At 35.0% G+C, this 14,146-nt stretch overlaps 2 protein-coding genes across 2 annotated transcripts in view; one reads left to right on the top strand and one right to left on the bottom strand.

Annotated features, from left to right (window-relative positions):
• LOC120421577 (cathepsin B-like) overlaps positions 1–14,146 on the top strand; it is a 400,102-nt gene that overhangs the window by 67,925 nt on the left and 318,031 nt on the right. The gene's annotated exons all lie outside the window — the stretch shown is intronic.
• Positions 12,318–13,606, bottom strand: LOC120421557 (glutamic acid-rich protein-like). The gene has a single exon (XM_039584783.2). The coding sequence runs from the start codon at positions 13,211–13,213 to the stop codon at positions 12,323–12,325; it is 891 nt and encodes a 296-aa protein (XP_039440717.1). The 5' UTR covers positions 13,214–13,606; the 3' UTR covers positions 12,318–12,322.

Here is a 14,146-nt window from a genome sequence, read left to right as displayed (position 1 = left end):
TAAAAACTAAAAACTAAAAACTAAAAACTAAAAACTAAAAACTAAAAACTAAAAACTAAAAACTAAAAACTAAAAACTAAAAACTAAAAACTAAAAACTAAAAACTAAAAACTAAAAACTAAAAACTAAAAACTAAAAACTAAAAACTAAAAACTAAAAACTAAAAACTAAAAACTAAAAACTAAAAACTAAAAACTAAAAACTAAAAACTAAAAACTAAAAACTAAAAACTAAAAACTAAAAACTAAAAACTAAAAAACTAAAAACTAAAAACTAAAAACTAAAAACTAAAAACTAAAAACTAAAAACTAAAAACTAAAAACTAAAAACTAAAAACTAAAAACTAAAAACTAAAAACTAAAAACTAAAAACTAAAACTAAAAACTAAAAACTAAAAACTAAAAACTAAAAACTAAAAACTAAAAACTAAAAACTAAAAACTAAAAACTAAAAACTAAAAACTAAAAACTAAAAACTAAAAACTAAAAACTAAAAACTAAAAACTAAAAACTAAAAACTAAAAACTAAAAACTAAAAACTAAAAACTAAAACTAAAAACTAAAAACTAAAAACTAAAAACTAAAAACTAAAAACTAAAAACTAAAAACTAAAAACTAAAAACTAAAAACTAAAAAACTAAAAACTAAAAACTAAAAACTAAAAACTAAAAACTAAAAACTAAAAACTAAAAACTAAAAACTAAAAACTAAAAACTAAAAACTAAAAACTAAAAACTAAAAACTAAAAACTAAAAACTAAAAACTAAAAACTAAAAACTAAAAACTAAAAACTAAAAACTAAAAACTAAAAACTAAAAACTAAAAAACTAAAAACTAAAAACTAAAAACTAAAAACTAAAAACTAAAAACTAAAAACTAAAAACTAAAAACTAAAAACTAAAAAACTAAAAACTAAAAACTAAAAACTAAAAACTAAAAACTAAAAACTAAAAACTAAAAACTAAAAACTAAAAACTAAAAACTAAAAAACTAAAAACTAAAAACTAAAAACTAAAAACTAAAAACTAAAAACTAAAAACTAAAAACTAAAAACTAAAAACTAAAAACTAAAAACTAAAAACTAAAAACTAAAAACTAAAAACTAAAAACTAAAAACTAAAAACTAAAAACTAAAAACTAAAAACTAAAAACTAAAAACTAAAAACTAAAAACTAAAAACTAAAAACTAAAAACTAAAAACTAAAAACTAAAAACTAAAAACTAAAAACTAAAAACTAAAAACTAAAAACTAAAAACTAAAAACTAAAAACTAAAAACTAAAACCTAAAAACTAAAAACTAAAAACTAAAAACTAAAAACTAAAAACTAAAAACTAAAAACTAAAAACTAAAAACTAAAAACTAAAAACTAAAAACTAAAAACTAAAAACTAAAAACTAAAAACTAAAAACTAAAAACTAAAAACTAAAAACTAAAAACTAAAAACTAAAACCAGAGGCGCCTAATCCATGTTTTTTGTAAGCCAATTTTGTTTTTATTTAGATTTTTTTTTTTTACAAATTCTATGACAGGATCTTGAAGAGGACATTCTTCCGCCTTGATTGATGTATAAAAGTTGGTACGCTAGTCGAATTTTATGTTCTTTTACATAAAGAAGTCCGTAGAGACAAATATTTGACTGACTGTAGTTGACTTTTTTATTTTTATTTTTTTTTATATTTATTAAAAAAAACTGTCAACCATAATTCATCCAGAAATTTTGTAAAATATAAATCGTTCATCATTGCTTCTTTTCTTTCCACACCGTAAATTAAAAGGTTGCTCAGCACTTTGATCCCTCTTCTTCCATTTAATTGTCTTATATTATAAAAAAGAGAGTTAACGCACTTTCAAAAAACCGACAAGCATCTTGTTTTCTATTTTAATTTCCCGGTGGGTGTCCTTTCTTGACGCTCGTCTGATTATCCCTTTACCCAGAAACCCGTTTCAAGCAACGCAAAAAAAAGAAACTTGGTCAGGAACAAACAAAAAACCGTTGCCCGACCGGACAGCAAAAGATAATTGCTGGCAGCCTTCTCCTGATCCTCACAAAAAAAGAATAAACCAAAAGGCAACAACAACGTGTGAAAATGTCCAAAAGCGCTTTCACCAACCGCCACTCACCACCCACACGAAATCATCCCTCGCCTTTGCTGCTGCCTCTCTTCAGGTGATGGGCGGTATCATTTCCCAAATGGGCAGAGATTTGTCTTCTTCTGCGGGGCGTCGACGGACAGGGATTCCACGTAGAGTTGCTAAAGGTTTCCATTTGGAAAAATAATATGATAGTAAATTTTTCATTACAATATTTTTTATGTTTAAAAATCTTGACTTTTTTTTGATAAGGTCCTATAAACAAATGTAAACATTGAGTGTATCCCTTTCACACCTTATGTCAAAGTCCATCGGAGTAAGCGGGATACACTCAATGTTTACATTTGTTTATAGGACCTTATCAAAAAAAAGTCAAGAAATTATTTGTGCGTGTTTTTTTTTTTATAATTTGCACTATTTGATGTTGTTTCTTTTCTAATCTATATGTTGTATTTTTTAAAGGAAATACATTTCTAAATAATTTTTAGGATTCAGTTGCATTTCTATGCAAAAAAAATGTTTTGTTTTTCTGTCAAATCACGGGATTGAAACTCGTCTGAAAAACCTGTATCATTTTCTCAATTAAAACGGTGGCGCCGCGTGGTGGTAGCTGCCCTGTTTATTACACTGTGAAATTATCCATGGCTAATCCAAGGAACCAAAAGGTGACAACAGAAATGTCCGCCCAAAAGGGGTGCTGCAAAAAAAACTTTTTATTTTTAAAAAATTTCCCAACAAATCAGCAACGAATTACAAGTTTGATAGTCGAACTACACTTAAAGTTGGTTTTGTTATTTGTTTTTGCAAAACCGCATATTTTTTAACAAAAGTGTCAAAAATATTCGTAACTACCTTTTGCCTCTTGGTGGCGCTTTGTGTTAGTATGTGTGTGGTCGATATTTGCGGACGTGCACGCAGAACACAGAACCGTGAGAACTAGCGAAAATGCCTCATTTCTTCTGATACAAGTCGCCATATTGAAAATGCTTGAAGATTCATACCCGTGGTCAAATTCAATGGAACAACTCATTGAATGCAGTGCAAAAAACAGAAACAATGAGTGCGACTTACCATGGCTCAAAAGCACAACCCTCACCATCGACGAAAAAAAGTTGAATCTTTTGGGTACCCACAGAATCACAGAGTCGGTAGCAGAATGATGTCCTTTTTCTCCCAGCCAGTCAGCCAGCCAGTGTCTTCAGGACACTCGCTCCATGCGGCCCAGGGGATATGACGAACGACCGCGGTACGGTTGAGCTGGAATTGGCCCTGGCCGTGGCAAACCGAGAGAAAAAAAAAGACCGGTGACAAAAAGGGGTTGAATTAAATTGTATACATTTCATCCCCATCAGCGAAATTACCAACATAAATTAATTATGCTTGTTGTGCTCCCCCACACCAACTCTGGGCAGGTCTGGGTTGACTGGTCGGTGTTTACGCGAGAATGACTCCTTTTTTTCGGGCGGGTTGTGTCCTACGCCGGAACCGGTGTGGGAGCGATTTTTGATGCTGTTGTGCGTTGTTTGTTGATACCTCGAAACTTTTTTTTGTTGTGGGCCGGAATATTTCTTCAATCTTAATGCTTCCGGTCGGCGCGAGCATGCTGACACGGGTTCCCACGGGTTAATGCAGTGGTGAGCATAAATGAGTAAACTTTCGAGAATCATTAGTATTCCGGTAAGAATAAATTCGAACGTATTTTTTTTAGAACGGTGCGATGTACATAGGAAACTGATGACTCATTGATGGATTTGAAAATGTATTTTGGAATTGATATTGTTTATTCACACAATCTATTAGCTCTCTCCCCCCCCTCAGATACATTTATTGATTTTCTCAGGTTTTAAGTGTTTGGTGCATAAAACTTTTTTTAAATCTATAATCGTATTATATGAAAAGAATAAAATAAACTCTTGATCCGTTTTTTTTCGAACAATGCCAAAGTTTAAATGAATTTCCTCGCATGACAGTTATTTTAAATGATATTTTAGGAGACACAAAATTTGAGAATATTTCAAAAGTTTACAACTATGTATTCTTGAGTTATTTTTATTTTCACATATGTGATGTATATAGTAACTTAAAAAAAATAAAAATATCTGTCAACATTTGAAAACTTTGAAAACTATTCAAAATACATTATCCTGCATAATATTTAAATTATCAATTCTTGGATGTTTTGAAAATTTATTATTGAAAAACTACTGTACTGGTGTGTATACGAGTAGTTCTTTACATTTTTACAAATTATTTCACGATTTTTCTACTTTGCTTCTACATTTTTGATTTGGATGAAACTATGTCCATACCTACAGTATGTAAAAAAAGTATTTACACCCCTTGAGCACTATGCACATTTTGTGATGAAACATGTATTACTGCGGGCGTCAATAATAAGGCTAGTCAGAAATTTACCAACACATTCAAAGTATGTTTACATTACAGCTGGACGTTTGTTTGCATCAGGTTTCCTATCTCTTTCTAGCAAAAGTTTTCTGTCAGGCGACTTCTAGCCGGGTTTTTTTGACTGACCGCCCGATATGTCAGCCAACATACTTCGCAGGGCTGTGACAGCTCGAGCTCGGTCTTTGTTTGCATCAGGACACTGTGACGAGAAGTTCGCCAGTTTTGGGTTAAATTATATTTTTTTCACTGGGCCTAGAAAGCCTTATTAGAGTTCGCGCGCGGTGATACGGCCGCAAGACAATGGTCGCATGACAGCCGCATTAAAACCGCAGAACAAATTTTTGGCTGTTGTCAAAGGTTGCCTTGAGTTTTCAGCTGACTTTTTGGAAAATATTCAAAACAAATCAAGTTGACGGCCAAATCAACGTAGAATTTCAGTTCAACTTGCTAATTTTTACACCGCGGTAGTTTGGCGGCAATAATCTCCTGTCACTCATAGCGAAGGAGAAACGTGATTTTATCTCGCAATAAGCAATAAACAATTTAAAGTTTGACAGAAACCTAGTACTACGTTTTGTTCAGAAACTTATGCCAAACATTTTGCTACAAAAAGCTCATGAAAAGATGATTTCTATAAAAAGTTATATAACAAATACTATTACAGAAATAAAAAAAGGTGCAAAAAAAGTATGTACACCTTTCGAAAAATTAACATAAATAACGTTATTTGTTGACAATTAAATAACCATAAATCCAGTCTCCCAACTCCAATTAGGCATCCTTGACTGATTAAAAAAAATAATTTGGATTGAATATAAAGTTTACTAATTACTTAGTATAGAGGTTTATACAACTCTGGAAATTCTATATAAAACTTATCTAAACTTAATTTTGCAAACTTTCAATTTAACTAAATGTCAATATATTACCATAGAATTTGTTAGTGGACTGTATCGAAAATTGGCCAAGTTCCGTCGTCGGAAACAGTGGCGCGGGATTGAAGGAAGACTTTCCGGCGGATTAGCGACTTCGCGCACGAGAAATAAAAAAAGATGTCTTTCTCTAAAAAGCCTCCTTCCTGACTAACTTTTATTCTTCTTCCTCCTTTTCTCCTGCCGCAACGGCAAAAAGCGCGCAACGGCGTCAATGACGTTTGCGTTTAGTAGGCCGGCTGAGCCCAAGGGGTGGGCCACTTTTCTTCTGCAAACAGAATTGCTAAATACACATTTTGGAGTGGGTATAACACCGTTTGCGGGTCTTTGTATCGCTAGAATAGATTTTTCGTTGGAATTTCGTACCAACCCGGAATTACGTCGTCGGAAAATCCGCCGGCATCCGAACCGGTCCACGATTCACAAGTCAACCTATGTGGCATCGGAAAGGGCATAAAATTTCAGAACTTTTGATACCCATACATCTAATGTTCTATAAAACCTACGTTTTTAAATACCTGGGCAAAAAGTAAGTTTGATCCACGAGAACAAAAATTACGAAATTCCATACATTTTTGGCAGGTTGCTCAAACGAAACCATAACAACGTTTTTGCCTAGGTATTCAAAAACGTGGGTTTTATAGAAAACCCAGATGTATGGGTATCAAAAGATCTGAAATTTTATGCCCTTTCCGATGCCACATAGGTTGACTTGTGAATTGTGGACCGGCTCGGAAGCCGGCGGATTTTCCGACGACGTAATTCCGGGTTGGTACGAAATTCCAACGAAAAATCTATTCTAGCGATACAAAGACCCCCAAAACGGTGTTATACCCACTCCAGAATGTTAATTGAGCAATTCTATGGTAATATATTGACATTTAGTTAAATTAAAAGTTTGCAAATTAAGTTTAGATAAGTTTTATATAGAACAAGCCTTACCCGACAAACTTCGTTTTGGCTTTTTTTTTTCGTTTGTTGACGTATTTTGCTTGTTTTGCTTACTCAGCCTCCTGTGATCAAAATTTGATTTTGCGTAACTTTTCCCATACAATTTGCCAATGCTCCAGAATCGGTTCAAGAGTGGCCAAAGTGTCAATTAGTTAGCGTATAAACCTTCCTTGGGCTTATACGAACCCAACCCGCATAGTCATGAACTATATAACTACTTTATGACAAATAGTTACTCAACTATTTATCAAATGGTCTCTACTATTCATTAAATTGTAACCCAACTATATATGTACGATATATCAAACCATTAATTCCATTCCCAAAATAGTTTTGGTCGATTTTACTATATGAGAAATTAGTTGTTAGGCAGAAAACTATATGAGGTTTTCATACATATGTAAATATTTTTATAAACTTGGATTTTACGTCAAATAGTCATTGCCCAAAAAATTGACTATTCCCTATATAGTTTCTGAAAAACTACTTTACCGACACTACTTTGCCGACACTTTAAAAAAGACCGCAAAAATGAACCCTACAATTGTTGTGATAACTACTTCGGATATAATCAAATTTGATTTTTAAGTTCTATCGATAGTTGGTGAATGTTTACCGCCATTATATGTGATGTTATTTACGTTGCTGCCGAACTGCTGCCGCCTTATCCGATTGATCTATATCTGTTGGTGGTTTTTCAGTGGTTTTGGTGACATGTTGTGTTAGAAGGGAGCAAGCTCGGGGGCAAGTATTTTTCGAAAAGTCCAAGTAGTCCAAACAATTGACTCATTTTATAGTGAACAGTAATAGTCCACCATGTAGTACACATATTTTTGGTGTATGGTAAGAACAGCATGCCTACTTTTTCTGGAATAGTGAAAGTCAATTTCATGAGCCCTCGTAACATTTTTCTTCTTTTGGGGAGTTTTCTGATAATCTGAGGAGAAGTGGGGGTGTTGAAGGTTCTCTATCATCCAGAGGAATCGACTGTGATCAATTTACTTGATAAAAGTTGAAATTTTTGTACCAATCGTTTAACATATAGTTGGATTATATAACAAACTGTAATTGTACTCCATACTGTTGAAATATTGTTTGAACTATTTGGACTTATAGAAATTTTTAATTCAAAATAGTATGGTGTATAGTAATTTTACTTCATGTAAGTTGACAAATTATTTGGATTATACAAACTTATCGAAAAAAATGTGGCCGCCATCAATTGTGTTCTACTATAGCATTTATAGTAGGTTTTTAGTTCTTACAGGTTCTGACTATAAAAATCTAAAATCTGTGGAATTTTGCTATATTGTTCTCAATAAAGTTGATAAATTGTTTGAACTATTTGGACTTGTACATTTTTTCGCACGTCACGTTGTCTAAACAATCCGAACTGTTTAGTGTAAGGTTATTGTACCCCAAATAGTTCAAAAATAGTTAGAATCATTAGATTTACTTCAATAAAAACGTCATCATTTGACGATCAGTTTCGTTATGGTTTTGTATAGTGCCGTAACTATATGATAATGGTTAAGTATGTGGTAACTACATCTCTTTTAGTAGTAATATAGTTTGGACTATTCCCCCGATGGTTTTTGATTATGCGGGAACGCAACAGAGAGCAACTCGATCCGACGCTCCGTATTGAACTGATTCGCGTTCGAACAAAACCATCGAAATTTTTTATATATATAGATTTCTAGAGTTAAATAAACTTTTATAGTAAGTATTTAGTAAACTTTATATTCAATCCAAATTATTCTTTAAATCAGTTAAGGAAGCCAATTTGGAGTTGGGAGACTGGATTTATGGTGATTTGTCAGCAAATAACATTATTTATGTTAATTTTTCGAAAGGTGTACATACTTTTTTTTGCACCTTTTTTGATTTCTGTAATAGTATTTGTTATATAACTTTTTATGGAAATCATCTTTTCATGAGCTTTTTATAGCAAAATGTTTGGTATGAGTTTCTCAATAAAACGTAGTACTAGGTTTCTGTCAAACTTTAAATTGTTTACATGTTTCATCACAAAATGTGCATAGTGCTCAAGGGGTGTAAATACTTTTTTTACATACTGTAAATGGGTACGTAAATATATGAAAATCTGTATATCTTTGGAGTCTTTGGCAAAGTTGTTTTCATTAGGGCTATTCAGAAAAAATAATTACACTCTAATCAAAATACCAATTTTTTTATTTCACTTTTTTCACTAAAAGTTGGATATTCCAAATTTTTTGGATATGTTTAATGCATTTTTTAAAGCTAATTCAAATTTTTAAATGAATAGAACCTTCCTAATTTTTGATAAGTGAACCATTATTTTTGAAAAGCTGAGTAAGTTTTCTTCACTTTTCACTCTGAGACTTTGAAAATATGAAAAAACAAAGAATTCAAATAAATTAAAATGAGTTTTCCTAATTGGGTAATTCTCTACCAACTCACACTTTGCATTCTGAAGGTGTGTGTGCCGGGTGTTGACCACGAGGTTTTAGAAGCTGTTTCATGCTGCGATGCGATGACGTGGCTTCCCCGACGGTGCCGTGCTGCGTTGCTAGCTTGGGGAGTGGGAGCTCGTCCCCCCAACGACGAAACCTGCTAGCATCTCGACGGCTATGGATTTGGACGGCGCATGAGAAACTCGGTGAGCTCGTTCTGAATTTGTGATGGTGTATTGGTGTTGGTTTTTATGTGTAGGTAGTCGTGTAGTGTGAGTGCGAAAATGAGAATGAGAGAGTGTGGTTGGTTGAATCTTTACTGTCACTTGAATGGATCATGGTTTTTTCGTTGTGGCAAGGTTGGTTTAAAACTTGCATACAACATTTTACTTTAATGTGCACTTGTAAAATAAATGATCATGTTTTAATCAAAAGCAGATGATATAATTAAATTTCAATGCTAAAATTATTCAACGCAAATTTTCTATCAATATTTATTCAATTTTGTGCGAAAATTGAGGCGCTTTTTATTAGCCAAAATGCATGACAAATGGAACACTTGAGCAAAAAAAATAATTAAATAGTTTTCAAAATGATTCATTAATGTATGAAGAATGGTGTGATTGTGTTGTTGTTACAATAGTTCAAATTTTCAGACATTCAGGGAAAAAAATCTACAATTGATTCACAAAACTACGCGTATCTCGTTCGAATCTGATTGGTCGTTGAACCGGAATGCTTGTTCTTTCACTCGCTGCAATTGCATTTTCCGCCATTCAAAATAAGAGTTAGTAGAATTAATCAATAATTAATGTTAAAGTACTTAACACGGCACGCGTCACAGTTATTGAATTTAACACTTGCGAATTCTCGACTTATTTATTTTCTAGATTATTTTGTATTTATAACTTCATCTTTGCGTTAACTAAAAAAATGAATCGTTTTGGATTAAATGATGATTTTTTAGGCGCATGGATCATATCTTTCCACAGCCGGCTGTCTAAGATTAGATCTCAAACAAATATTCGCGCCGGGATAAAAATATAAAATACACTGAAATAATAATAACACGCCCTCGGCAGCAGCATCCGACTGCTTGCTTTGAGAATAAATTTTCAACCCTGTTAAAATAATAAAACCCCACTTAATCTAACCGGGAATTGTCTCAACAGCAGCATCCGATTGCTTGCCTTGAGAATAAAAATCTAACAGTTAACTTCATTTATGCCAATGGTCGTATCGCTTGCTTAGGGCGAATCCCAGACCTTTACCCATCACAACTACCAACTCCACGCGACACTTACGCATCCTTGTTGTTTAAATTCGATTAAATTTGATCACACGGTCAGTTTGATCGAGTTCCACAATAAGGTTGGGAAAAAGAGCCTGCGGTTTCGCTACCTTTTTCTAAGTAAGTTCAGCATCAACACTTCCCGTGCTCCTAATCCTTATTCCTCTCCCGGTGTATGGTGGAGATGGGAGCGGCCAGCAATGGATGGCTTTCATGGTGCTACATGTCCTGTACTGGTAGAATTGGTTTTAATTCCCTCTAATCAATTCCTAAGCAACCTGGGCTGGACAATTATCACACATACATGACGAAATCCAGTCTGCAACCCGCTAAGATCACCATCTCCATGCGAATGCGAATGCGAATGCGAATGCGAATTCTCTACCAACTCACACGAAATCGGGAAAAGTTGCCCCGACCCCTCTTCGATTTGCGTGAAACTTTGTCTTAAGGGGTAACTTTTGTCCCTGAAAACGAATCCGAGGTCCGTTTTTTGATATCTCTTGACGGAGGGGCGGTACGACCCCTTTCATTTTTGAGCATGCGAAAAAGTGCTGTTTTTCAATAATTTGCAGCCTGAAATGGTGATGAGATAGAAATTTGGCGTCAAAGGGACTTTTATGTAAAATTAGACGCCAGATTTGAAGGTGTACTCAGAATTCCGAAAGAACGTATTTTTCATCGAAAAAAACACTAAAAAAGTTTTTAAAACTCTGCCATTTTCCGTAACTCGACTGTAAAATTTTTTGGAACATGTCATTTTAAGAGAAATTTAATGTACTTTTCGAATCTACATTGAGCCAGAAGGTCATTTTTTTTCATCTAGAACAAAATTTTTCATTTTAAATTTTCGTGTTTTTTATAACTTTGCAGGGTTATTTTTTAAAGTGTAGCAATGTTCTACAAAGTTGTAGTCAGAGTCGAAGGACATAAACTTAAAAATAACTTGCACTGGGCTTTTTTATAAAAAAAATACCGCCATCTGGGGCGAAACGGGACACATGGGGCGAATTGGGACAGCTGTTTTAGCAATGTTGGATCCTAATATTTTAATATTTTTGAGTGGTTTCAGGTAGACCAGATTCAGAGCAACAAAATGTGTACAACCATTTCCAAATTTGAAGCATTTAACTGCTTAAAAAGTGCTGTCCCTATTCAGACTGTAGTCCCGATCGCCACAGACGACGGTAATAAAGTTTTCACAAAAAAATCATGAAACCTTCTTGATCATATATTTTCAAAAATACATAAAAAATGCGTAAAGTTTTGTTAGCAAAATAAGTCCGAAATATTAATTAATCAAATTTTTTTTAAAGGTTTTAGCAGACACTAATCATTTTGTCGTGTTTAACACCATTGTTTATTGAATAAGCTTTGGAAATTTTGGAATGAAGATATAATCAGTACAATGAAAATTCAAAATTTCTATAAGCTGAGAGCTATTAAATTGAAATCGAAACATTTGCTAACTACCTACTGTACGTGTTATTCCTCTGAAGACTTTTCTCCGGACGTTCGGAAAACAAAAACGCGTGCTAACACGAGAGCAGCAAAATATGAATGAACCGGAAAGCATTCATTAATTCATGCAGTATAAGATGGTAAAAGTTAACGTTTTCAGGTCGAGATTCCGCAGAGAATTATTCAACTGTGAGCTTACCTTAATAAATTAATATTTTTTAATATAATTTTTTTTGTTTAAAAAATGTGAAAAATTTTGATCAATCAAAATAAAATGCTAATAAAAATCACTCAACTTTAAATGCAAAACCAGTTGGAGACTTATTTGCGGTTCAATCAGCGACCGCAAGCTTCCTTTCGATTTGTTTAAATTTCCATGTGGGTAGTTGAACCGAACTGAACATTGACCTGATTTTAACCTCCCGGCAAATGTTGTTTAAATTTTCCAATTTCCGGTTTCGATTTATATGCACTTTATTATTGTTTGTTGATAGGTCGGGAAGTCACATGGTGGGAATGTGTTTGCTGTGGCGGGGCGAAATTTCGAAGAAGAAGTAATTGTGAAACAGGAAGTTGTTGGTAATGAGTTTAAAGAGTTGGTTTTATTTGTGAAATGTATAAATTAAATGAGTGTTGAACAAGTTGATGAGAAGAATTTGTCATCATTTTGATGGGTTTGTAAAGTGCTGTATTTCAACTATCTTTCTTGTTAATCAAGTTCAAATGAATACCCCTGTATGAAATGAACGTATCACTGATGATAAATTTTGTAGCCGTGCACATTGCTGCCAGATTTGCCATCCTTCAAGGAGAACTCTTCCCGATCCCGATACTGCTTGCTGTCCCCTCGTTGCTTCTTGTACTCGTGGTGATCGCTGTCGTACTTCCCTTCTTCCGAATGTCCCTTCTTGGCGTGTTTCTTCTCAGAATGTCCCTCCTCCTTATGACCTCCCTTGGAGTACTGTCCAGCATCTTCCGCGTGTTCCTTGTGCGAAGATCCGTACTTCTTGAAGTTTCCCGTGTGGTCCGCCGTGTCGTAGAAGATGTGCTCCTTTTTGAACTCGTCCTTGTGGTAAACGTTGTGATACCCGGTGGTCTTGGAACCTTTTTTGTGAGATTTTTTCTCACCATGTTTTCCCCCTCGGATCTGATGACCTTCGTCGTGATGGTCCTTGTGGTACGAGTCTTCATCGTGATACGATTTCTTGCGATCTCCTTCGTTAGCATACGTGTGAGACTGATCCTCCTTGCCGTAACTTCCTTTGCTTCCCTTCTTCAGCGCGTGCTTCCGGTTATACCCCTTCCGATCGTGTTCACCCTTCTTCGAGTGACGTTGATCCTCATAAGATTCCCCAGACTCTTCCGAGTGCTTCACTTCTAACACCTTTGGCGCATCGTGTTCATCACTTCCTTCTTCTTCACTGCTCTCACTCTCCACGTTGGCTTTCACCCTAATAGGTTCGTGCTTTCCACCGTACACCAACCGCGATCGTGCCGGACTCAGATACACCACGTGACTCGGCGTCGCGTCAAAACTCCGGAAGATGTACGAACTGGCCCGGGCCCGCTCCGGATCGGTTCCGGCGTTCGCGGCACTGGCCAGGGCACAACCAAGCGCCAACGCAAGCTTCCAGTTCAGCATGATTACGATCTTGTTGTTACGTGACCCAATTTTCCAACCAAACTAACCAAGATCGGACCCCGGGGGGATAGTTTTATAGTTGGAGACAACTCAGCGGTGCTGTTATGTTTACAATTTTCCGCCCGATCGCGTCGCGCCGTTGGTCTCTTGAGCGTTCCGCTTGATCGGCGATCAGTTTTTGGACGCCGAGAAAACTTTGTGTCTTGTCTTCCAAGAACGCCCATTATCTAACCGAAACCGTACGGCGCGTAGTTCGGCTGACCTTCTGGCTGGGTTTGGCAGGTGGTCCATGGCGAATCGGGTGGAGAGAATTGCCTGGGAGGACCATGATCTTGGGCAGGGCCGTTGACTTGGCGACCCGCCGCTGGTTGTGTGCTGGCACGTGGAGTTTAAAGAGACAGATTTTGCTGTGGCCTGACCGTGACCGTGACTATTTGACGCTGTGGATTGTAGTCTATTGATTCCAAAGTGGAGATTGTAGTGTTGGTTTATAGTCAAAGTCAAAGGTTTTGGGTATGAATTGAGGAACCGGAAGTTCAATGTTGGTAGTAGCGAAATTTGTTATGCGTGAATATCGTATTTTTATATATTTTTGCAAGCAACTACACTACACCCCCGGTGGTTTGACACGTTTTAGTCAAACTAAACAGTGACAATCAATCTGACGCTTATATTACATTGTGCTCTTAATTAATTGAATGTTTTGGGTCTGATCTCGGGTCTGATTATAACCAATGATTTGAAAATGTAATTTTTAAAATTGGCTGTGTCTAAAACAAAATATCTGTGCTTTTTTCATTATTTTTTCATGATCATGTCAAAATATTCAAAATGATGGAAAAACATAAAGTAAAAAGTAAATCTTTCCCAGTTCCTGAGGGGAACACCCTTGAAGAGTATCGGGGCCGGCATTTACAAAGCGGATTCAGTGGC

This window comes from Culex pipiens, chromosome 2 (genome assembly GCF_016801865.2).
Source record: "Culex pipiens pallens isolate TS chromosome 2, TS_CPP_V2, whole genome shotgun sequence".
NCBI lineage: Eukaryota > Metazoa > Arthropoda > Insecta > Diptera > Culicidae > Culex > Culex pipiens.
The sequence above is the reverse complement of the archived record's forward strand: the minus strand, read 5'-3'. Positions and strand labels throughout refer to the sequence as shown.

What these genes read in the sequence shown, in the direction of transcription:
- LOC120421557 (XM_039584783.2), bottom strand. Translation starts at nt 13,213, where the DNA reads ATGCTGAACTGGAAGCTTGCGTTGGCGCTTGGTTGTGCCCTGGCCAGT.